The sequence below is a fragment of the Pseudonaja textilis genome, chromosome 8 (assembly GCF_049901715.1).
Source record: "Pseudonaja textilis isolate UNSWEBS1 chromosome 8, rPseTex1.2, whole genome shotgun sequence".
Classification (NCBI taxonomy): Eukaryota; Metazoa; Chordata; class Lepidosauria; order Squamata; family Elapidae; genus Pseudonaja; species Pseudonaja textilis.
In genome coordinates this window covers 52,460,968-52,486,897 of record NC_141997.1, presented here as the reverse complement: position 1 = coordinate 52,486,897, position 25,930 = coordinate 52,460,968, and the positions used below count along the sequence as shown (strand labels likewise).

At 49.1% G+C, this 25,930-nt stretch overlaps 1 protein-coding gene across 7 annotated transcripts in view; it reads left to right on the top strand.

The window, feature by feature from the left end:
• The first annotated feature begins 16,167 nt into the window (after positions 1-16,167).
• Positions 16,168-25,930, top strand: part of FGFR3 (fibroblast growth factor receptor 3) — a 62,441-nt gene continuing 52,678 nt past the window's right edge. For 4 of the 7 annotated variants that reach the window (XM_026720455.2, XM_026720454.2, XM_026720452.2 and 1 more), the window contains exon 1: positions 16,238-16,535. In XM_026720455.2, coding sequence (XP_026576240.1) covers positions 16,379-16,535 — 157 coding nt within the window. In that variant the 5' untranslated portion in view covers positions 16,238-16,378. Of the gene's footprint in view, positions 16,536-25,930 lie in introns of all 7 variants that reach the window. The other 3 variants (XM_087938069.1, XM_087938068.1, XM_087938070.1) reach the window with 2 other exon arrangements.

Sequence of the window (25,930 nt, the reverse complement as noted above, 5' to 3'; positions counted from 1 at the left end):
TCTGGCCCTCCACCCCAAGAATTGAACCGGTCCAGTTCAAGAGGAGCACCCAAACCTGGCCGGCTCTCCTAAGGACTCTGTAGCCCATGTGGCTCAGTCTAGCTTGCTTTGATCTAGCCTTTCAATGTTCTTCGTCATCAGGTTGTTCCTGGCCAGAGATTTTCTGACCCTTGTTTTTCAAATGGCTCCTTTTTCTGCAGCAGAAGAATTATGCGCCTTTTCAGAGTAAGCATTCTCAACTTCAAAGCCGCTTAAAAGATGGTGAAAGACACTTAAAAAAGACACTTAAAAGAGAGGCCGTTTGGTGCAGCGGTTAAGGCACCGGGCTAGGAAACAGGAGGCGGTGGACAAGAGGCACCGGGTGGAGGCTCACCGAGGAGAGACGCAACCTAGAATGAAGGAGGAATCTCCTGACAGGGAGGACAGCCCACCGGCGGAAGAGAATTTGCCTCCAGAAGTTGCGAATGCTCCAACAGTGGAGGTTTTAAAGAAGAGATTGGCTAACCGTTTTGTCTGAAGTGGTACAGGGTTTCCTGCCTAAGCAGGGGGCTGGACTAGAAGACCTCCAAGGTCCCTTCCAACTCTGTTATTCTATTCTATTCTATAGTATATTTTCTATTCTATTCTTATTCTATTCTATTCTATTCTTTTCTTATTCTTTCTCTATTCTATTCTATTCTATTCTATTCTATTCTATTCTATTCTATTCTATTCTATTCTATTCTATTCTATTCTATTCCATGTCATTCTATACTATTCTGTTCCTTTCTTATTCTATTCTATATTCTATTCTATTACTATTCTATTTTATTCTATTCTATTCTGTACTATTCTATTCTACTATTCTATTCTATTCCTTTCCTATTCTATTCTATTCTATTCTATTCTATTCTATTCTATTCTATTCTATTCTATTCTAGCCTAGCCTATCCTATTCTATTCTATTCTATTCTATTCTATTCTATTCTATTCTATTCTATTCCATTCCATTCCATTCTATACTATTCTATTCCTTTCTTATTCTATTCTATTCTATTCTATTCTATTCTATTCTATTCTATTCTATTCTATTCTATTCTAATTCTAATTCTAATTCTAATTCTAATTCTAATTCTCTTCTCTGGCACTGCCTATGGCACCTCTTGACAGAACTCCTGTCTCCATCCACCTCCATTCAGAAGACCCGTGGGCTCCCTCTTATCTGGTTAACTTCAAGGGCTGTCTATGAACCACATCTCTCCTCTGCTCTGCTGATGGGCCCCTAAACCAAAGTCTGTGGTCTTCATTGTGAAGAGGGGGCCAAGGTGTTCCCCGAAAGGCGCTTCTCATTCACGCTTGAACGGAGACACCAACTAGGCTGGAGACTCCTCAGAAATGCACTGACCCTGTGCCTGATCGAAATCAGACGCACGGAAAGGAACAATGCTCCCTCAGCCCTCTTGAGGCGATGCATACGCCCCCAGAGAGACGATATACATTCTATAGGGGCCATCTCAGCCACGGAGGCATGCTAAATTAAGGCCCATGACGTGCCGATGGTCTCAACAAGGTTTTCAGCGTTGACGTAGGTGGCATTGTAACTCATTGTTGAGACAGCTCCTCAAGAAGGACTTCATGTTTAGTGTTTTATTCTTCTGGACTTGGGATTCAGGTTGGTTTGTTGAAACAAGAAGTAAACAGAGTGACAGTTAACAGAGTGAGCTCTGTGTGGTTTTGGCTAACTTTAGCCACCCAGCAAGACACTCTGTCTAGCAAAACCTCCACTGTATAAGGGGATGAGTCCAGAGTGCCCGGCCCCTCAGCGCCAGGGATGCAGCTCCGGACTACCGTGTAAATCTCTGGACGCCAAGGGCCAAAGTAAACTCTGAGAAAATAAAAACGCTCCACCCTTGCAAAGGCCAGCTGGAGGCATGCTGAATGTCACACCCCAGCTGTTTCCAATGAGGTGAAACAAACAATAAAACGCAGGAACACCCATCGTGGACGGGACCGGCTACCCTTGAATGGCTGTTCATCACAGCAGCAGATTTTTAAGCCAAAACAGAAAAAGCACAAGAAGCCATTAGTCAAGTCAGACGAAACAAATATTTGTGGGTGGGGGCTGGGGGTGGAATGAGACTCAAAGTGAAGTTGAAGTTCTGGCTCTCAAGTCTCACTTGAGGATTTGAGGATGGGGTTGAATTAGGAGCACCATCAAATGATGGCTCTTTTTTTTTTCTTTTTTTGATCCTTGCAAGTCCTAATTTGAGGGGACAAAATTGAGAAAAAAAATGTTCTATGCAGTGCTGGGATTCAAAAAGTTTTACCACCGGTTTGGTGGGTGTGGCTTGATGGGCACTTTGGACGCGTACACACACTTCGCGCGTGCACCAAACAAGCACTTTGCACAGGCGCAGAGGCATTCCAACTCGCCTGCGCTCTCCCGGTCGCTTCAGCAGCTGCCACGCGGCACTCGGCTGCGCCACGCAAAGCAGCCCCGCTTCAAATTCAGAGGATAAAGGTGAGAGTGGGAGCCCAGGTGGGCAGGTGGGCCCAAAGGCAGAATGGTGGAGAGAGCCAGTTCAGTCTCTGCTGCTCATTGGCACTACCGGCTCTGTAGAACTGGGCCAAAACGGTCGAATACCACCACTGGTTTATATGGGGGTATGAATTATTCCATAGAAGGGCCTTCACCTCGGAGGCTCAGCTAGTGGGGATTCCCTCCCTCCCAGAATCCTTTTGCCACTTCTGAGACTATAGAAAAATCCAATATTTTGGTCCAAACAAAAACGGCCGGAACAAATTCTTCACGATTCTTCCTTCTTTTGCAAAAGGAGATCAGGTGACTCCCGGGACCCTGCAAGTGTCATAAATACGAGTCGGAGTCATAAATCTGGGTCACTGGTCAGTGGTCTGAATTTTGATCATGTGACTGTGGAGATGCTGCAATGGTCATCAGTGCAAAAAACATTCCTAAGTCACTTTTTCCACCAGCCTTGTAACTTGGAACCATCACTAAATCAATAAACTGTTGTAGGTCAAAGACTACCTGTAAACAACATTACATGTGCCTAATGTGCACTGAGTCTCTCAGGCATCTTCCCCTCACCCCTTAGCACAACCAATGTGCTGTCCAGGGATTCAATACAGGGACCAATACTCGAATACAGCTCATCTGTGTGGAATCCACACTGCATATCAGACAATCGAGCGAGTCCAGAAGTAGTTCACGAGGAGAATACTACACTCCTCTGCTCGCAACAGAATACCCTCCACCACCAGGCGGACCTGGACAACCTAGAACTACACCACCTATGGTTGCACTTAAGTGTAGTACACAAAATGTTCCGCTACAATGTCCTACCAGTCAATGACTACTTCAATACAAGAGCACACAATAGATACAAACCCAATGTTAACCACTCCAAACTCGATTGCAGAAAGTACGACTTCAGCAACCGAGTGGTCAATGCCTGGAACTCACTACTTGACTCTGTTGTTACATCCTCTAACCCCCCCTCCCCACTTTACCCTCAAACTATCCCCTGTTGACCTCACCCCATTCCCAAGAGGTCTGCAAGGGGCATGCATAAGTGCACCCTCGTGCCTCCCGTCCCTGTCCTATTGTCCCCATTTATTCGTACCTATTTCCTGTATTCTTACTCCTGTTTATACTTATACTTATTATCTTGTAAGCAATTGACAAATCCAATAAATAAATAAATAAAATAAACAGCGTCCCGGGGGCCGTGTGGAGGTCTTAGTGGACAGTTGAGAAGGATACCTCTTGTGGAGACCAAGGTGGGGGATGACCTTGGCAGCTCTGGGACTCTCCAGCCAGGCGGAGGGGACCGAACCTGCCCCCCAAGACAGCCGGCCCCAGCTGAGAAGGCCGGCTCCCTGCTGGGGAAAGGAGTCGCAATGGGTATTTGGCCAACAAAAGTTGCCTAACCCCCGCCATGGCATCCCCCAGAGAGGCTGGCCTTTGTCCCGAGATCTGCCGCGGGGAGAGAGAATGCGGGCAGGATCGCCGTCTGCAGGGCAAGGGGGGCTGAAGGGCCCATTGAGAGCGGCCCCATTGTGGGGGGCTCAGCCCGAGACTCGGCTGGGGTCACCTTCCCCCATCAAGCCGGCCCTTCCTGGCTCAATGAAGGGGAAGGCCACGGGGGGGGGTCATCAGCCATGGGTATTAAGCGACTGGGGGGCAAGGCAGAGGCCGGAGCCTGCGACGTCATCCTCGGGTTCACAGCAGCAGAATTTCCCCAGGAAATCTCACGAAGGGGAGAAATCCTTGAAAGGCCCTTGAAGGAGAGCCTGCCGGGCTGGTCCCCGAGGTGGAGAAATGGGGGCGCTCCAGACACCTCCCCCCCACACACACTACCAGTCCTGGGCCTCTGAAAGGAAGCCTGAAGCCAGCTTCGGCCCCCTCCATACCAAACCGGTCAGTCTGACCAAAGCAGCCGCCCCTGTGGAGCTGTGACCTGGCCCTGGCCCCTGGGGATGGGCGCTGCAGTTTGTGATGCCACAGCAGGAGGCAGCTTTCACCCCAGTGATTGATGGGGCACCCTGTGCTCATCCAAAAGAGGCAGCATCTCCTTTGCTTCCTCCCAGGGCAACTCTGCAAACACCCGGCCGTCTCTGTTTCCACCTGGGCTTTCTTCTTCTTTTTGTAATGGGCAGAGGGACATCAGGTTGTTTGGGAAGGGAGGAAGATAGATGGCAGGGGGATGGTTAGGTGGATGGATGAGGAAGGAAGGAAGATAGCAGGGGGATGGATGGATGGATGATGAAGGAAGGAAGGAAAAGAGGGAAGGAAGGAAGGAAGGAAAGGAGAGGGAGAGAAGAAGGGAGGGACGGTGGAAGGAGGGAAGAAAAAGGAAGGGAGAAAGAAAAGAGAGGGAGGAAGGAAGGAAAAATGAGGGAGGGAGGAAGAAAAGAAGGAAGAAAGGAAAGGAGAAGGAGAGAAGAAGGGAGGGAGAGAGGAAGGAAGGAAGGAGACAAGAAAAAAGGAAGGAGGGAGGGAGGAAAGAAGGAAGGGAGGGAGGGTAACCATCGTTCCAAAGGCCACACTCACAACTCTCACGGTGCTGTGTGGTAGGATACAAAAGGTACTTCGCAGAGCCGGAAGAACAACTTCTAATTCATGGGCAGGGTAGAGAGAGGGGGTTTGGGGGTCCTACTTGCCCCCAGAACCTTCTTGTATACTATTACAGGGTCACCTTGGTGAAAGGGACCCACCATGAGGATCCTGGGAGCTGTCTGAAAAGAGGCCCCGGTCTCTTGAAAGGTCCAACGTCTGCAGCTAAAGTCTCCTTTTTCCCCTAATTGTTGCTGGGTGTCCTAGAGACCATCTAAGGCAGCTACACAATTATACCTTCTAAGATTGCAGGTTGTTGCGTTTTCTCAACAATCTCCTCTCTTTGGGGTTTTTTTCTTTGCACGCCCATTGCTCAAGCAGGTAGAACGTGTGCTTGTGCGTATGTGTGGGTGTGCAATGCACACACGAAGGTCTGTGTAAATATATTCCCTCAATGACAAATAGGTGGAATTCAGTCAAGCCAAGAGTCCCTTAAAGGCACAGAATTTGCCGTCCTCCAAACTGCCTCCGGAGTCCTTATATCTGTTGGGGTGGCTGTCACGTTTCGGAGATAACTATTCGCTGTGTGTTTCCTTGTTTTATTAAACAGGGGCGTGGCTTTGTTGGAATGTTCTGGATTATAAAAATAGTCTGCTATCTTCCTGAAAAACCAGAAGAGCAAGATAAGGACGTTGCTTGGAGGAAGGATTGTAATTTCAAGCCATCTGGGATGACTCCAGTAAAATATCACTAAATCTATCTAATAATACCTAAATATTACTAAATCTGACTTCTAGGTTTTAGAGGGTGGCTCTAAACACATTTATCTGGAGAGAAATACAGCTTGCATATATTAGGAACTAGCTGGATCCCTGAGCTTCGCTACGAAACGATGTGATCGGGCTTAGTTTGGGGGGAGGAAAATAAGGGGGGGGGGAAATTTGCCTCTGCCTCCCAGCATCCATCAGCATTCATCTGGCTAGAGTCCTGTCAGTGTGCGAGAGAGTTGTGGGCTGTTTGGAAACTGAAGCAGTATTTGCTGTGTGAGCAAGGAGACAGCAAGGAGCCTGGGCATGGCTTAGCTCAACTGTTTTGTACTAAAGCTGCTTGGTGCTCTGAAACTGAAACTCCCCTGCTTGTGTTTTGCCTTTGGAAGATATTTCTTTTCAGGTGGGGAGGGGGAGTAGAACTCCTTAGCATCAGAGCGTGTTAATAATAATAATAATATTAGGAAATACTCTAAATGCTCTGAGGATCATTTATCAAAATCCTTTCTTAATGAGTCCCTAGAAGCCACGTGCCAAATTTCAAGTTTGTAGGCTTTACGGTTCTGGAGATTTTGTGATGATGCGTGAGGGGTATTTCGCTTTTATATATATATGTAGATTGACCACAGGACTGTGAGGAAAAGGAAACACAACCCCTTTCTTTAAAAGCTGTACGTGTATAAAGCACAGAACCCACAACATACTCATATATATTGGAGGTATCAGACAGAAGAAATGCGGGCAGATTCTGAGATGCTGGTGGACATTGGCCTCAGGTCCTCTGCTGGTCCTTCTTTGGCCCTTTCCACCCTCTTGAGCCAGTGGTCAGGGGGCAACAATGTTGGTTTCTGTGTGACTGAGCTGGTGGTCTTTCCCATGGCATTTCTGCACGCCATGTAACGTAGCCGGTGCCAGGAGGAATGCACCCTGGTGCCTTCAGAAATTGTGGAGGGCTCCATCCCTGGAGGGCTCCAAGAGGAAAATGGACAGGCATTTGTCTGAAACGGTGTAGGGTCTCCTGATGGAGCAGGGGGTTGGACTAGAAGACCTCCAAGGTCCCTTCCAACTCTGTCATTCTGGTTTTACAAGCCTGCAGAACATTAGGCAGCTGAAGGACTTTCCGGCAGTTGCTGTGTGAATGCAGGTTGCTGAGAAGCAGCTGGTTGATGCTAGGCCCAGAGAGGGCTGTGCAACATGGTCATCCGTTCAGAAATGGAGATATCAGCAGAAGGCTTTGTGTTCTGTGTGTGTGTGTGTGTGTGTCTTTCTTTCTTTCTTTCTGTCTCTCTCTCTCTCTCTCTGTTTCTCTTTCTGTCTGTCTCTGTCTCTCTCTTTCTCTCTCTCTCTGTTTCTCTGTCTGTCTCTGTCTCTCTCTTTCTCTCTCTCTCTCTTTCTCTCCCTCCCTCCCTCCGTCCCTCCCTCCCTCTCTCTCTCTGTCTCACTCTCATACAAGAGAACCATATTCTGCAAGCAAAACGCAAACCGGGATATTCACGAGGATGCACAGCTAACCAGCAAGCGTGGTCATGTCAGATCCAAAATGCCTCCCCTGCCCACCCTAGGGGAGGGGTCTTTGTTCTGTAGAACACATCGAATCTTGGTCAGTCGGCTTGTTATTTCCTAGCTGACACTAATAAAAGAATGACTGAGAATAAAAAAAGTTATTTACTTTCCCGTCTCTATCTTACTTTTCTAGTCCATCAGAGTAAAAGTGGTGGTGTTGAGCCACATTAATAGCATATTTTTATGGCACAAGTGTGTGAATCTCACACTTAGTCCAGGGTGCACGAGTGTTGATCACAATGCTGGGCTGAACTATCAGCTTCACCAGCAAACAATTTCCTTATACCTTATTTACCTTTATTATCAATCCTGTAACCTCCCTCCAAACTCACCTGTTGCAGTGAAAACCGTTTGGATGGAAGGACTTGGGGTGCACTCGGTTCTCACGTGGCTGGAACCAGCTCCTGGGATCCGAAACTCTCTAATTCCACCTCCGCTTCATCTCCCGGGGCTTCGCCTACTTGGGGGGCTCCAGAAAAGATCAAAGTAGATCCCACAAAGGGTTAAATCTGCTGATCTCTCAGCCACACACCCAGAGATATAAGAACTTAAAAAGAAAAACAAAAAACAGAAAGCAAGGAGGCCCGAGAAGTCATGGAAACCAAAGCCAGTGACTTTTAGAAAGAAATGTATTCATAACCATACTTATACCTATTATCTTATAATCGCTTGACAAAATAAAATAAGTACATTCTATTCTGAAAGAATTCGATTGTATTCTACACCTAGAAAAGAGCTCAGTTCACAGCCCTGGTAACTTGAGAATTGACAAAGTACAAACACAACTCTGGTTGTACGGAGATGATGTAACTGGAGAGCGATAACATAATTATAGGGCAGCTCTTCCTCTTTCGGGGAACGTGAAAATTGGCAATCGATCCAAAGAAACCGTTTCAGATTGCAGGGTAAAGAGGTACCGAATAAGGCATTTCTAACGAAATAGTTGATGTTGTTAGCAATTGTAGAGAATATTCCTAGCTCGGTTGCAGATTTAGGTGGTGGCTTCTCCTCCGTGCAGATGTTTCGTTACCAAACCTCACTGCGCTGAAGAGGTTACCCAGTACGGTGACGAAACCTCCGGGAGTCAAGCACTGAACTCTGCCTAAATCCTGCGTTGTGGTCCAGATTTCTACTCTGGAGTCATTTTCAAGACCATTTCAAAGGATGGGGCAAAGATCTCGAGCCAAAGAAGTCACCTTACCTGCCGCCCTGATGCTCCTGACTGGCTCACTTAAATCCCCACCGATTCCCATTAGACTGAACTGGTTCCTGGGGGCTGCTCGACTTCACAGCGGGATTACTGGAGCAGAGCGTAATCCCTCCCTTAAGATACCTGACAACAAACTGGTTCTGAAAATGGGGGAAAGAGTTTTTAAAAGAGATTGTCACAGCTTTGCTCTGAACGCACATTTGAATTCAACGTAGTCCCTTAAACCAGGGACTCTTTGCTTTAGGGATGCATTTAAACGGGAACATCAGAGGCTCAGAGGGAGATAGATTAAAATGGGCTGCCCCAACGCTGGGGACCTCGCAGGAGGACATTTCCCCAAATAAAACCCGGAGAAGGGGATGAAAGCCTCCCTTCTCTACGGTGCTGTTGATAAGGGCACCCTGAGGCCATCCAGACAAACGCAAACTCCTTTTCGCTCACTCCCACCCGGTCCCAAACCGAGGCCTCCTCCTCCTCCTCCTGCCGTGAACGAGACCCCCGGAAGGCCCCCTGCTCTCCGCCCAAGAGGAAGCGCTTCCTCCTCCCGCCAAGGGGATGAAGATGTCAAATGGTCTCCGGGGAAGGACAGGAGCCCCTTGTGGTGCTTGGACGGGAAGCGGGAAACGTCTTCATTAGCCCAGAGGGGAACGAGGGGGGTGCGAGTCCGCCTCCCCCAACGAGGCCCAATCAGCAGATTATAAAGTGGCTTTTGTCTGGCTAAGAGCAGCTTTTCTGAGAGGGCATCTCGGAGGTGTGTTTTCCCAACAGGGGTTGTTTCTCCTTCTCCTCCTCTTTTCCTCTCCCTCCCTCCCCTCCTCCTCTTCTCCTTCTCCTTCTTCTTCCTCTTTTCCTCTTTCTCCTCCTTCTCCTTCTTCCTCCTCCTCTTCCCCCTCCTCTTTTTCCTCTTCCTCTTCCTCCCCCTCATCATCCTCTTCTCCTTCTCCTCCTCCTCCTCCTCTAAATTACCTACACTAGTTTAGGTAATGAAACATCTGCAAGAAAACAACCACCACTCAGAGAGCACCCAGGACCCCACAGTCTTCTTCTTCTTCTTCTTCTTCTTCTTCTTCTTCTTCTTCTTCTTCTTCTTCTTCTTCTTCTTCTTCTTCTTCTTCTTCTTCTTCTTCTTCTTCTTCTTCTTCTTCTTCTTCTTCTTCTTCTTCTTCTTCTTCTTCTTCTTCCTCCTCCTCCTCCTCCTTATCCTTCTGCTTCTTTTCCTTCTCCTTCCTTTCCTCCTCCTCCTCCTCCTCCTCCTCCTCCTCCTCCTCCTCCTCCCTCCTCCTCCTCCTCCTCCTCTCCTCCTCCTCCTCCTCCTCCTCCTCCTCCTCCTCCTCCTTCCTCTCTTCTTCTCCTCTTCTTCTTCTTCTTTCTTCTTTCTTCTTTCTTCTTCTTCTTCTTCTTCTTCTTCTTCTTCTTCCACTTTCTCTTCCTCCTCCTCCCCTCCTCCTCAGCAGCCCTGGAGGGGCAGGGTGGGGGTGGGGTGAGCGGCCAGGGCCAGCCCAGGCTACATTGGATCCCCCCTGAAAGCTCCTTGGATGGAGCCATTGTGCTGCCGGCAGTCAAGCCGTCACCCTTGGTGCCTTCCATGCAAACCTGGCCTGCCTTGGCTCCCAGGATTCTCCCGGCTCTCCGCTGTTTTTGTAGTCCTGAGAAACTGCCGCCACCTGACACTTGGGGTGACCTGGGAGATTGGGGCGCTGAATGTTTGATTCAGGCAAAGGGGGGCAGGGCAACCCCTGACTTGGAACGCAAGGCTTCCAACGGGAGGGAGAGGGCGGGCAGGCAGGCAGGCGTTCTCTGGGATCCCACAGCCCTCCTCCTAGCCGAACCTCTGCCCAAAGACACACACACACACACACACACACACACACACACACACACAGAGTCTGCTTTCATTGGTATTCAGCTATTGCCACCTGTCAGGCGAGCTGGCAATGGGAAGGGGGTCCTGCAGCCAGAAGGGGAAGTGTGTGGTTGTGCAGCACAAGTCCTCTTGGCAACATGGCAGGGAATAAATGAAAACCATCCAGGAGGAATTGGATCTTTTCCTGGCACAGAGGATCCCTCCGACCCGAACGTTGGATCGGAGGGGAAGCTACGACCCTCAGATGGAGGGAGATCCTCCGTCATCCAGGCCAGGGTGGTCCCCAAGGGACTTTTCCCCCCAAAAGTCAGCTGGACTTTTCTGAAGACGCTTCTCTTCTCATCCAAGGAGCTTCTTCAGTTCTGACTGGAGGGGGATGGGGAAGGGAAGGATTTCTACTCCTTGCAGGGAGCTGGTCATTTGCATCCTTTGAGGGAGCCCTTGAGGGCACTTGGAGGTTTATCTCTGTGTCCTCGGGGTCACCTGAGGGGTACAAATGGGTGTGGAGCCTTCTCGGAACTGCTGAAAGGACTGTGGTTGTGGAGCTGGTCTATCCACAGGATAGGAGATTAAATTAAAACAGATTAACAGAGTTCGGAGGGACCTTTGAAGGCTAGCAAGTCTGGCCCACTGGGTGCTTTCCTCCCGTATCTTCCTCCCTCCTCTTGAGGAACGGGGCCTTTCCCCCATCACCGCTTGGGAAGGACTCCATTGAACTGGGACAAGATAGGCTGCCTCCGGGCAATGGGGGTATGCTACTGGTGCAGAGTAGAATAGAATAGAATAGAATAAGGAATAGAATAAGGAATAGAATAGAATAGAATAGAATAGAATAGAATAGAATAGAATAGAATAGAATAGAATAGAATAAGGAATAGAATAAGGAATAGAATAGAATAGAACAGAATATAGAATAGAATAGAATAGAATAGAATAGAACAGAACAGAATAGAATATAGAACAGAATAGAATAGAATAGAATAGAATAGAATAGAATAGAATAGAACAGAACAGAATATAGAATAGAATAGAATAGAATAGAATAGAATAGAATAGAATAAGAATAGAATAGAAATAGGAATGGAATGGAATAGAATAAGGAATAGAATAGAATATAGAATAGAATAGAATAAGGAATAGAACAGAATAGAAATAGGAATGGAATAAATAGAATAGAATAGAATATAGAATAGAATAGAATAGAATATATATTACATTACATTACATTACATTACATTACATTACATTACATTACATTACATTACATTACAGAATAGAATAACAGAAGAGAATATACTTTATTTGGCCGAGAGTGATGTGACTCTCGAGGAATCTGTCTCGGGTGCAGAAGCTCTCAGTGTAACCTGCAAAGTTTTTCGGAGTTTTTCCCCGAAGGCCATCACTCCGTTAAACAAATAATTCCCTCAACACTGTCCAACTATTGACAAAATCTGCACTCCTATCACTATTAATCTTCTCATTCCTCCTTATCACCCATCCCCTCCCACTTGTGACTGTAGGACTGTAACTTTGTCGCTTGAATCCTTACGATTTATATTGACTGTTTCCTAGTATGATTTGATTGCTGATTGTACCCTATGACTATCATTAAGTGTTGTACGTTACGATTCTTGATTCTTAATGAACGTGCCTTTTCTTTATGTACACTGAGAGCATTTGCACCAAGACAAATTCCTTGTGTGTGCAATCACCCTTGGTCAATAAAGCTTTCTTTTTTCTTTTCTTTTTTCTTTCTTTCTTTCTTTCTTTCTTTCTTTCTTTCTTTCTTTCTTTCTTTCTTTCTTTCTCTTTCTTTCTTTCTTTCTTTCTTTCTCTTTCTTTCCTATTTATCATCTATCTATCTATCTATCTATCTATCTATCTATCTATCTATCTATCTATCTATCTATCTATCTATCTATCTATCTATCCATCCATCCATCCATCCATCCATCTGTCTATCTATCTATCTATCTATCTATCTATCTATCTATCTATCTATCTATCTAAAGCTTCTCTTGCATAATATCTCTCTATCCATCTACTGTTTCCGTCAGAAAAGTAGGAAGCCAAGTGCGAGAGAGGTGATTTAAAAAAAATAAAAGGGATGTGAGAAATAAATAAAAAATACAATTTTCAAAGATTCCAGAACTCTGGAACCTCACGTAGGCAAAGCGGAAACAAACTCAGGAACAAAGGGGTTTGTATCCTCAAGCAAACGCATCCTTCCCTGGGGCAGGGACGGGGGGGGGTGTGTGTGGCGGTCGCAGAGCCCACGGGTGGAGGAGGAGGCCTGGCTGAAAGCTCCTTGTTTACTTCTGCCGGGGAGAATAAGTTGTTGATTCCCAATATAACTTCCTATTAAAGGTTCTCTTTCATTTGGAAACGTAACACCTATGAAGGGTTTCCAACGGATGTTCTCTTTCTCTCTCTCTCTCTTTTCCCTCCCCTCTCAAAAAAAAAAGGGGGGGGGATTCATTTACTAGACCTTCAACTTCTGCCCTGCGCTTTGCGATGGTCTTTGGGACGGTGAGATGGTTCCTGCCAAATAGGCCGTCACAGGGTTGTGTTTGCTCCGCCTGTGTAAAACATCCACTGACTTTCCTGCCCAGGGACACCCACAACACATACACACACCTTGCACAAAAGCAAAAGCCCCCGAGGGGCAGCAAGGGGGCTGGGCAGGACACAGTCGTAAAGGCCATCTTGCCTTTGTCGACACCCCCCACCCCCGACGCCCCTGCCCTCACAGCAAACTCCACCCTTTCATTAGACAGGGAATCCTTGACTTATGACTGCAGGTGGAGTAAGAATTCCCGTTGCTCAGTAAAGCGGCTGCTGAATGAGTTTTTCTAGGGTTTTTTTTTTTTGCGACAGTGGTAAGCCAGTCGCTGCCGTCTTTAAGCGAATCACACGGTTGTCAAGGCGAATCTGGCTTCCCTCATTTGTTATCCAAGCCAGCCGGGAAGGTCACAAAAGAAGATCAGTGGATCTCAGGACCCCGCAACAGTCATAAACACAGGCCGACGGCCAAGCCCCTTGGTCGCAAGGGCATGCCACAGTGGTCATAAGTGTGAGGGCTAGTCATAAGTAACCCTTTTTCCAGGGCCTTTGGAGCTTTGAAAGCTGGCCGTGGTGGCGCAGTGGTTAGAATGCAGTACTGCAGGCGATTTCTGCTGGCTGCCGGCTGCTCCTGACCTGCTCAAGTTTGACTCAGCCTTCCGTCCTTCCGAGGTCAGTCAAATGAGGACCCCGATTGTTGTGGGGGGGGGAGGCAGGAGGCTGACTGTCAACCACTTAGAGAGGGCTGGAAAGACATTATAAAGCAGTATATAAGTCTCAATGCGATGACTCTTGCGATTGCCAAATACTTGATGGAGGACTGTCCTTATGGACAAAAATGGAGGCGGAAGCTCTTTTATAGGAAAAAGGACCGCTTTAAGACTGGTGGACTTCAACTCCCTGAATTCTCCAGCCAGCTCCGCTTCTGGGAGTTGGAAGTCCACCAGTCTTAAAGCGGCCAAGTTTGGGGACCTCTACTCTACTCCCTCCGACTGACAGTCCTTCCAGTCAGGGAAAGCCAGAGGCTTCTGTATTAAGATTAAATTCTGACAATCTCTTTAGAAGTCCCCATTCCAGGCATATGTTCAGCAAGGCAGCTTCCCAATTCCTCCCCTTGGATTCCTGATTTTCCTTCCCAAATCAGCTCCAACAAGAGGGGGCTCATTTCAGCCTCCTCACAACAGCAGGCAAAGATGGGAGAAGCAAACCCCTTTAAAAAAAAGGGGCTGGCCCTTTAAATTCATACCCTCCCCTTCTCAGCCCACCCACCCAAAAGGAACCTGAAAGCCCTGGGAAACCCAAGATATATATACATTTTTAAAATAAGAATAATAAGAATAAAAGCCCCAGCTTTCCCTCCTTGTTGAAAATCCCAGGGCTGGGACCCTTTGATCACCCTTGGACGTCTGTTTCTCTTGACAGTTGCAAAGTTTTCTCGGGCCAGAAGACCGTCCCACCCCAAAGAGATTCCTCTCTAGGCCAGGGGCCTGTAACCTGAAACATTCAAAAGAGCTTTTTGGACCCGTTTGCCCACAGAAAACACCGGGAGCCACAAAACCTGGGTGGGCGTGGCCAACTCAATCCCACTCCAGTGGTGTGGGATTCAGCCGGTTCACACCGGTTCAGGCGACCCGGTAGCAAAGGATCTGGCATGGGTCAACAAACCAGTAACTTCTGGCTGGCCACGCCCCCCCCACCCGGTGGCCCCTCCCCTCCCTCCCCATGGCAGCCTCAGTCAGTTTAATATTTGGAGGCTGTGAGTTCGATCCCAGGTAGAGGCTAATATTTGGAGTAGACTCTCCTCCTTGAGCAGGGGGTTGGACTAGATGACCTCCAAGGTCCCTTCCAATTCTGTCATTCTATGAAATTTATCAAGGAGGAAGGAATGGAGGTTAGGTCCTGAGGGCGGATGGCTTTGGGGGCCCTAAGGGAGCCTGGATCAAGTCACCAAGGGTTGAGCTTGGGGCGAGAGGGGGGGGCACATCACCCCCCCATCCACTACTTTTACCCCATGGTGCCCCCTCCCCCTTGGGACCGGCCTTTGGGCACAGGGACCCCATCCAAACACATGGGAATGTGGGGCCCACCGAAGGATGGGACTGGCTTTTAGAAGGCAGAATCACAGGGTTGGAAGGGATCTTAGAGGTCATCTAGTCCGATTCCCTGCTCAGGGCAGGAGGCTCTCTACTATTCCGGACAAACGGCTCTCCAGCCTCTTCTTCAAAAAACCTCCACCGATGGTGCAGGGGAGGTTTGGGGGGACAGTTTGGGCTGGATCCCCCTCCAAAAGACACCCCAAGGATTGGGGTGCTTTGACCGCCCTTGACAGGTGGAGGGGCAGCCCAGCTCCTGCCCCCCTCCTCTCCCCCTTCCTCCAGCCCAACTCTGGTGCCCGTTTCTCGGTGGAGGGGGGCTGAAAGCAGCCCGAAGCCCTCAGGTAGGACTGACCTCATCCCCCCTCCTCCTCTTCTTCTTCACTCCTTCCTCCTCTTTCTCTTCCTCCTCTTCCTCCTTTTTCTCTTCCTCTTCTTCCTCTTCTTCCTCCTTCCTCCTTCTTCCTCCTTTTTTCTCTTCCTCTTCTTCCTCTTGTTCACTCCTTCCTCCTGTTCCTCTTCTTCCTCTTCCTCCTTTTTTCTCTTCCTCTTCTTCCTCCTTCCTCCTCCTCCTCTCTTCCTCCTCCTCCTTTTTCTCTTCCTCTTCTTCCTCTTCTTCACTGCTTCGTCCTGTTCCTCTTCTTCCTGTTCCTCCTTTTTCTCTTCCTCTTCTTCACTCCTTCCTCCTCTCTCCCCTCCTCCTTTTTCTCTTCCTCTTCCTCCTCTTCCTCTCCCTTCTTTTTTTCTTCTTCACTCCTTCCTCCTCTCCCTCTTCCTCCTCCTTTTTCTCTTCCCCTTCTTCTTCCCCTCCTCCTTCTCCTCCTCCCCGCCAAGGACGCTCCGCCCCGCAACGGCCCGCCGGGCGCCCCGGCCCGGGGAAGAGCGAGCGGGCGGGCGGGCGGACGAGCGCGGGGCGGCGCCGGCCGACAGGCGGGCAGGGGGCAGCCGAGCCCGGCGCTTCCCACCCGCCTCTCCCGGAGCCGCGCGGCAGGTAGGCGCCGGCGGGCGGGGTCTCTCGGGCGGGGCGGGGCGGGGCGGGGCGGGGCGGGGCGGCGGGGGCGGGGCGGGGGCGGGGCGGGGTCCCGCCTACCTCGCGGGAGCGCTGTGCGGGGCCGGAGCAGACGGCGCGGACTGGCGCCCGGGCGGGACCCTCTGACGGCCGCTCCCCGGCTGTGCTTGACCCCTTGCAGGCCCGGCGGCGGCGGCGGCGGAGGAGGAGGAGGCGAGCCCGGCGGCGGCGGCGGGGCAAGATGCATCTGGAGGATGGCTGAGGCCGGCCGGGCGAGGGCTGCTTCCCCGGCGGCCCCGAGCGGAGGCGGCATGCGGGGGCTCTGGCCCGCCCTGCTCTGCCTGCTCCTGCTGGCCGCCCCCGGCTTGCCCATGGCTGACCTGGCCGACGGGGCCACCCGGGAGCCCGCAGGTGAGCAGCCCGCGGGAGGGAAGGAGGCGGCGGCGGCGGCGAGCAGCGGGCTGGACTAGATGCCCTCCAAGGACCCTTCCCACTCCCTCATCCTCTGCCCTCAGCGCCGCGCAGCTGCTTGGCGGGAGGTTCGGGCGCCGCGGGGAGCCGCCTGGGGTGGCCGGGCTGCGTGGGAGCTTCCTCGGTCCCGCTGCTTCCCCCTCGGCCCCTTTCCCCGACGGAGACCCCGGAGGGCTCGGCCTCCCCCCCGCCCTTCGCCCGCTCCGAGGGCCCTTCGCGGCGGTGGCTTGGAAACCTTTCCGGGAGTTTCCCCGGCGAAACTCCGCCGCGCTTGGGCGAAACGGCCCCGGGGGATGGAGCGCTTCTCCCCGGGAGGCTCGGCGGGGGAGGCTGCTTCGCTTGGGGTCCCTCTCCGACTCGGGGCGCCTCCGGGACCCCGGAAAGTTCGGCCGGGCTCTCGGAGGAGCGGCGCACCGGGTCGCCTCCCTCCCTCCGGCCGCGGCGGTTCGGCTGCGCGCACCTTTTCTCCTCCTTCTTCGGTGGAGGGAAAACGGCGGGGCTCCCCTCCTTTGCACCGGGCTGATAAAATAATAATAATAATACTAAATTATTATTATTATTATTATTATTATTATTATTATTATTATTATTATTATTATTATTATTATTATTAATAATAATAAAATAGACAGCTGCAATAATAAAAGCAAGCCCCTCCCTGGAGAAATAAATCCTCTTCGTCCTTCTGGGGCAACTTTTCGCTCTCCGTGCAAACGGCGGCGGCGGCGGTGGGGAAGCGCCTTCCCGAGTCTCGCTCGGTGACCAAGTTGGTCAGAGGCAGAAGAAGGGAGAGAGGAGTAACGTTTCCTCCAGGTATTGCGGGATTCCAACCCTGAGCAAATATTAGTCTGCCCGGCTCAGTCGCTTGCACACCGGAGTAGCAACCCAAGGTGTGTCCTCCTCCTCCTCCTGGTCTCAAAATAGTAGCCATGGCAGCCACCCGGGGCTCGGCATGAAAAGGGCCTTTTTGTACTTTGGAAAAGGGGAAGAAGCAGCCCGGTCGGGGCTCTGATTTCACCGGGAAGCAGCGCTGGGTCCTTCTCCTCTTGGGGCGTCTGTCTTTCCGTTTGGGATGAGGCAGAAAATAACAGATAAAGTTCAGTTTTAATCCTTGGAATATGAAAACCTAGGAAACCAGAAAATATATATATATATGGAGGATTGCGTTCAGTGGTTTCAATTCCCTCCTGTCTTTGCTTGTTACGAAAGCAAATTATAAATAAAAGCAATTGTGAACTCCTGATGGAAACGGGGGTATTTTTCTCCAAAAAGTTCCTCCTGTTGAAAGAGACTTAGTAGCCCTGTGTGTGCATCCTAGGAGTTGCATTTAATGTTTGGGATAGAGTAACTGTCCTAAGGGATAGCGGCTGGGAAACCTAATTTTTGCCGTGTAAAAATAAAACAGTCCGGCTGAGTTTACCTGCTGTTCAGGTAAACTGTATACCTGAGTTTACCTGAGTTTACCAGTCAGGTTCAGCTTTTCAGTTTGTTTCTTTTAGCGTTAGAAAGATTCCAAGAGCTTCGCCTTGTATTACGTTAGACGGCTTAGTTGTACATAAACGGACTAAAGGCGCTACACAAGCAACACCAATATTTGGTTTCGCTGCTATGCTGTGTGTAAACAAGCACAACTTTATTTAGAAGGAAATGTGGTTGAAAGCCGGATACACAAAAGACCGATGGGTTGGGCGTTGAGTAGGTAGAGAGTCCCACCAGAATCAATAACGACAATTAGACGTTTAATCCCCCAAGACAAAACAGTCTTCGTTTGAGGGAACGTTGACGGCAGTGGTTCCCCCGGCACGGGAGGCAAATGGCAATTTCGTGAATAAAGCCGGCCAAACGTTTGAGGGTAGAGAAAAACTAGGCATCCGGCAGGCCATCAACGCTATCGATATGCAGAAATTGTGGGTGCTCCAACACTGGAGGCGGCTTTCAAGAAGAGACCTGCGGGGAATGGGATAGGGTCTCCTGCTCGGGCACGGGGTTGGACTAGATGACCTCCAAGGTCCTTTCCAACTCTGTCATTCTGTATTCTGTATCACAGGCATGATAAACCAGGTTTCCAACCTGGCACTGGAAGCCTGAGATTGACTCCAGAACTCCCCAGCCAGCTGGCTGGGGAATCCAGTCGAAGTCTGCCAGGCTTCGAGTGGCTGGTTGGAGGCCCCGCCTTAGAGCAAAGCTGGCTGGGGAATTCTGGGAGTCAAAGTCCGCCAGGCTTCCAGTGGCCAAGGTTGGAGGCCCCTGCCTTAGAGCAAAGCTGGCTGGGGAATTCTGGGAGTCAAAGTCCGCCAGGCTTCGAGGTGGCCAAGGTTGGAGGCCCCTGCCTTAGAGCAAAGCTGGCTGGGGAATTCTGGGAGTCAAGTCCGCCAGGCTTCCAGTGGCCAAGGTTGGAGGCCCCTGCATTAGAGCAAAGCTGGCTGGGGAATTCTGGGAGTCGAAGTCCTCCAGGCTTCCAGTGGCCAAGGTTGGAGGCCCCTGCATTAGAGCAAAGCTGGCTGGGGAATTCTGGGAGTCGAAGTCTGCCAGGCTTCCAGTGGCCAAGGTTGGAGGCCCCTGCCTTAGAGCAAAGCTGGCTGGGGAATTCTGGGAGTCGAAGTCCTCCAGGCTTCCAGTGGCCAAGGTTGAGGCCCCTGCATTAGAGCAAAGCTGGCTGGGGAATTCTGGGAGTCAAGTCTGCCAGGCTTCCAGTGGCAAGGTTGAGGCCCCTGCCTTAGAGCAAAGCTGGCTGGGAATTCTGGGAGTCGAAGTCCTCCAGGCTTCCAGTGGCCAAGGTTGGAGGCCCTGCATTAGAGCAAAGCTGGCTGGGGAATTCTGGGAGTCCCTCCAGGCTTCCAGTGGCCAAGGTTGAGGCCCTGCATTAGAGCAAAGCTGGCTGGGGAATTCTGGGAGTCGAAGTCTGCCAGGCTTCCAGTGGCCAAGGTTGGAGGCCCTGCCTTAGAGCAAAGCTGGCTGGGGAATTCTGGGAGTCAAGTCTAGGCTTCCAGTGGCCAAGGTTGGAGGCCCCTGCATTAGAGCAAAGCTGGCTGGGGAATTCTGGGAGTCGAAGTCTCCAGGCTTCCAGTGGCCAAGGTTGGAGGCCCCTGCATTAGAGCAAAGCTGGCTGGGGAATTCTGGGAGTCGAAGTCTGCCAGGCTTCCAGTGGCCAAGGTTGGAGGCCCCTGCATTAGAGCAAAGCTGGCTGGGGAATTCTGGGAGTCAAAGTCTGCCAGGCTTCGAGTGGCCAAGGTTGGAGGCCCCTGCATTAGAGCAAAACTGGCTGGGGAATTCTGGGAGTTGAAGTCCGCCAGGCTTCCAGTGGCCAAGGTTGGAGACCCCTGGTATAAATCTTAGCTTTGTGAAAAAAAAACCTGTTGAACAAAGGAGACAGTTCAGCCCCAGACACAGCACAAATGTTTACTTTTGGAGGAGGACATTGGAGAGAGAGAGAGAGAGAGAGAGAGAGACAAACAGGGCCTTCTTCAGGATGAAACGGGCCGGCCATTGGTCCATTCCTAAGGCGGGTTTGTTCAGCAGCTTTGCGTTTCACTGTCCAAGGCCTTATTTTGCAAAGAAAACACACCAACAACGGGCGGGGGGAAGGGCTCTTGGAAACATCCCTCCCCCGTCTCTTCTCTCGGCTTGTGATCTGATTCTCCACTCGGAGCTGGGAAGGTGGCAACACAGCTCCTGCCTTGTGCTGCCGCCGAGCCGCCCTTGAAAGGAGCCATTCTGTAGGAAGAAGGCCTGTGTGTGCTCACAGGAGCACCAACTATTAGTAAAAGTGGTGCAGATCCTAGCCTCGTCCAGGGAGGTATCCCGCCATTAGCAGGGAGAGGAGGAAGGAGGCAGATGGCGGGGGGCGCGTTCTTGAATACCATCCAAACCAAAGTCTTTGGGGGCCTCCTCCGAACTGAGCTTTTCTCTCCACCCCCATGCCCCCGGCTCCTTTTTCTCCCAGGCTGCAGCGAAAGAACCGTGTCGATTTTATTTTTATGAATGAAAGTAGAGAGGCAGGACAGAATGGGCCGTGTAGGTCATTCACCGGAGTGGCAGCGATGATTAGGGAGGTCAGTGAACTCCTTTGCAGCCGGGAACATGCGGCCACGCTATTCAGCCGCCGCAGAATAGACTCGGAGATAAAAAAAAAACAATTTAAAAAAAAGCATTCAAATTTGCATTCGCATTCAGATAAAGATATAACTTGGGACGGTGGGTGCATGACAAGTAGCAGGCTAAGCCCACTGCAGACAGAGCCGGGTTGGGGGTGGGAAGCTAGTGAGAAACTCACAAGGTGTTGTGTTCTACTTGTGGCCCGCAACGCTTATTTTCTAAAACCCCCGAAGAAAAATGACTCCGCAAGGAAGATATCTTTCTTTCTCTTTTAAAATAATTTTCATTGAACTTTTCCACAGTTTAAAAACTCATATATGCAATCTTGGCAGTATTGCAACATTGACGTTTCCGTTTAGGTTAATATCCATATTTAGATATAGACATCAATTTTTATCCCTGCTGTCTCTAACTAATGGTACCGTTTCTCCCAGACCGTAGAGTATTCCTCATCTTCTCTATCTTGCAATTCCAATATGAGTTGGACCATTTTTGCTCAATCCAATATTTTCTTTATTATCATACTATCGTGTGTGTGTGTGTGTGACTATCTAATTTTCAGCTCTGTGCATAAGCGATTCTTGCCGCTGTCGATATATGTATTATGATATACTTGATATTGTTTCTTAAATATTCCTCTAATTATTGCTAGGAGAAACATTTCAGGAATGTAACTTTTTATTCTCCGCATTTACAGCTGCAACCCAAAGAGGTGCTGGAGACAACTTGTGGCTAATGTGCAGTTATAAACAAAACTTACAAGGGCACCAAAGAGAAGAGAGAGACGCGTGCACAGAGAGAAATTGTTTGCGTCTCGTGTTTATTTTAGCTGGGGATAATTGTGCCCACTTTCCAGGCTCTGGTGGCATTATGTGACTCTGAAAAGCACTTAAAAATAATATTTGCTCTTTTAAAACCTACAGCACAAAGTAACATTTCACAAGGGTTACAGCCGAAGGGAAAGAAACGCAACAAGCATGAGAAATGGCCGAAACCAGAAAAGGTTGGAGCAGAATTTGGATGGTAGCTTTTCATTTGGGCCTAACTGCAATTCTTCGATCTAGTGATGAACTATGATTTGTTTGAAATAAGCCCTGTTTAAATCATGGTCAAATCCATACGGGGTGCATGATGATAGTCACGGAGAAGCTCCGAATCCTTAAAAGGCCCTTGCTTTTAATGAGTTTAGTTCATTTCTAAGGTTAGTTGAGGTCTGGCAGACCAGAATTATAGAATAATAGAGTTGGAAGGGACCTTGGAGGTCTTCTAGTCTAACCCCTGCTCAGGGAGGCGACTTTCCAGTCCCTTCTTTAAAACCTCCTGTGATGCAGCATCCACAACTTCTGAAGGCAACTTTTGTTCCACTGGGTAATTGTCCTCACTGTTAGGAAGTTACTCCTTAGTTTTGGATTGTTTCTCTCCTTGCTTAGTTTCCCTCCGTTACTTCTGGTCCTGCCTCCTGGGGCTTTGGGGCTTTCTTCTTTGGGGCAGCCCCTGTTCAAAATCACAAGTTTTGAATAAAGATCCACCACCATGGTGGAGCAGGGCTCAAACCTGGATCAGTAGAATCCCTTCAGATCGTGGAGGAAAACTGTAAGTAAGTAAGTAAGAGGTTACTTTTTGTAGGTAGCTTCCACGCAGGGCACTGCAAGATTTCTACAATGCTGCCACTCTGATCTGAAGTTGCTCTCTCTTTCTCTCTCTCTCTCTCTCTTTCTCTCTCTCTCTGTGTGTGTGTGCGTGCGTGCTGTTCGCAGTTCTCTTTTCCAATGCATTCACATGTCTTTTCAGTTTTTCGGCTTAGGAATCAGTGCGGAAAGTTCCTGTTATCACCTCATGGGCATTTTGTGAACGAGAACAATTGATCTGTAGTATAAACATTTCAAGAAAATTGTGATGACTGCTATGGTTTTATTTGTCTTGCTTGGCATCGCTGTCTTGTTTAAAACAGGAACATCCTGGCATTGCGATCAGAATCAGGCCAGTTTTGAATGCTACGAGATGCCCACAAGATGCGTAATCTTGCTAATTCTAATGGTTGGGGTTTTTTTTTTTGGGTGGGTGAGAAAAATCTTCTTCCCTTTTAAAAAACAACAACAACAGCCGAGCCATTTCTAATTATATTTACGGTTCTTAGTGTTTCCCAGTCTGTAGTTTGTAGAAATGAATCTTGTGATTCAGGGGGAATGGAAAGTAAATAGCACTAGCAATATAGCCCTTAGACTTCTGTACCGCTTCCCAGTGCTTTGCAGCCCTCTCTAAGCGGTTTACGGAGTCAGCCTCTTACCCCCAACCATCTGGGTCCTCAGTTTGCCCACCTCGGAAGGATGGAAGACTGAGTCGACCTGGAACCGGTCAGGATCGAACTGATGGCAGTGGGCAGAATTATCCTGCAATACTGCATTCTAACCACTGGGAAGGAAGGAAGGAAGGAAGGAAGGAAGGAAGGACTAGCAACAGCCCTTATATATGGCTTCACAGTGCTTTCCAGCCCATTCTAAGTGTTACAGAGTCAGCCTGTTGCCCCCAACAATCTGGGTCCTCATTTTACTGACTTCAGAAGGACAGAAGGCTGAGTCAACTTTGAGCCTGGTGAGATTCGAAGTGCCAAATTGCAGGCAGCCAGCAGTCAGCAGAAGTAGCCTGCAGTACTGCCCTCTAACCACTGTGCCACCTTGGCTCTTCTTGGACCTTGGAACATAGTTGGTACGATTTTGCTAGTTGTTGTTCACTTTCCTTTGCAGGTGTCCTTGTTCAGTGACGCCTTCTCTTGTTCGAAATGGTGGCCCTTTTGAGTGACAGGCATGGGAAAGTTCTGCACCCTTCAGCAGTTGGAATGTGGGGAATCCAAGTGTGAATCAGTGCCTGGTGTGGTTAAGAAAGAGTGCGGACTCCTTGGTGCTGTTTGAGTTGGGTGGTTTTCTTGCAGACATTTCATTACCCAACTAGGTAATGTCATCAGTGATCAACTCTTAAGAGCGTAAATGGCTGGCGTGGTGGTCCATGAAAGCGTTCCAGTGATGAAGCCTTGATTCTTATGGGAGAAAAGTGGAGGAGTGGTAGGCTGGTCGATTCAATCTCCGCCCCGGCTGTTGTGAGGATGTGGGACACTCCAGCGATTTAGAACAGGGGTCTCCAACCTTGGCCACTTTTAAGACTTGTGACCTTCTGGGAGTTGAAGCCCACAAGTCTTAAAGTTGCCAAGGTTGGGGACCCTTGATTTTAGAGACTGAAGCCATCAAGAGACCCCAGATTCAGGATGACTTGAGAACGGAGGAGTGGATGATGTAAATAACGTTGCATTGACGCAGAGAATCTCAGCCTATTTTACACGTCGCACATTCCGATATTCCGTGCAGGGATGAAAAAGGTGTGAAGCTGGCAACATGACCGTCCAGGGCTCTTTTCATAATCTGGATAAAGGACCGGATCCCGAAAAGTTCTCTGCAAAGCTGATTACAAGGCCCCAGACCTTAGAAGTTGCAAGAGGCAGAGTTTAGAAATAGCGGTGCTGGGGAAAAAAAAAAAGAGAGAGATAGTATGATTACGTGTGGTATGAAAATGATTTGGAAAAAAGCTTCCCTGCCCCCTCTGGGTCCATTAAAGATGCTGCTGCTTTAATGAGTAAACGCAGCATTAGTATAAAGATGTGTTGTCTGTGGGGATTATACAAGGGACAAGGAAAAACACGCCAAAGGTGGGCGAGAAGAGCAAAGAGATTGTGGCATGTGGAGGTCCTGGTTTAAAAGGTCTCGGTGTCAGCTTTGGAAGCTGAGTGGGAGGAGGGTGATTTGAACTAACTAGCTCTAAGTAGACAATATAACATTCTTCCGTTAGTCCAAGGCCATTGAATATGGCGCAGGATGGAATAAAGATCTTACTTTTGGACGGGTTTACTTTTGGGTGGGCCCTGTGATGTGATGACGGCCAAGGACGGATGGATTTGTAGTTTGAGAAATGGTGGAAAGCCCGAAAAAACATTTAGATCCGGGATCCCACAGGTGTGCCAGGAGCTGTTCTGACAAAGGTACTTTGGAGATACGTTCGTGTCGGAGTTACCGATTGGAAGGGAACGCCGACTCTCAGCCTGTTGCGCTAGGATGGAAACCGAGCATTTATCAGCTGTGCCTTAAGGTGCTGTGTGTCTGAATTGGTAGTCCTCGTTTTATGGCTGTGGTTGAGACGGCCCATTGTTTTGAGTTACGATAGCTGCAAAGCAAGTCACCCATGCGACCGATGCGGTTTTAAAAGCTTTCTCTACGCCGGTCATTAAATAAACATTGAAGTTGTTAAACGAACGTGGCCGTCACTAAGTAAGCACGGGGGTCGTTATTCAAATGCAAGGGTTTGCTCGGGGCTGCAAAGTGAAAGTAAGCGCCCCTGTTCCGCAAAGCTGTCAGAAAACGCAGTCACGTGATTTCAGGATGCTGCAACCGGCTGCAAATGTTGCCCAAGGTTCAGTGCGAGGTCACGTGACTGTAATCATGTGACCTCATGTCGGGCGCTGAGCATCGGAACTGGGTTGTGTAAGTACCTGTAGGAAGATCCATTGGAACTCCGACCGGTCACTAAGCAAGCAGTTGTAAGTCAACGACTGCCAGTATATTAGGTATACAGAGAGTATTTGCACCAAATAGTATTTCCTTGTGTGTCCAATCACGCTTGGCCAAGAAAAGAATTCTAATTCTAATTCTAAAATTCTCATGTGTTCCAGTAGAAATCATATTAGAAACAAAACTTTTGAATTGTCTTCTTAGGACATTTGATTTTTTGGCATCTCTGTAGAAAACATCTAAAGTTGATCACAGTTTATTGCTCTTCAGCATTAAGAACTGGAGTTCCCAGTTTGCTTGTCCTCATTTTCTTCTCCTTCTTTTAGCTTATAAAATCATGCACCCTACTTTTTATCGACTTCATGTAATGTTGTTAGCAAATGTAGCCGCAAATAGTGCCTTTGGGTTATATCTGATAAGTAGCATTTAATCTCTTAACTCAGAGTAGGTTAAAAATTCACCTTCACCCTCTATCACTTGGTCCAAAGTCAGTCCAATTTTCAGTGTTGAGTTGACTTAACCACCACCTCAAAAAGGCCATAAAATTGGGTCAGTCACGTGGGGAGACTTCATTACCCTCATGCTGTAAAGCGAGGACTACCTGTAGCTGAAATCTTACTACTGGTAGGTGCACATGGTTCCATCTCTGTAATGGTAATAGTAGTGTTGGATGAGGAGGCACCTTCT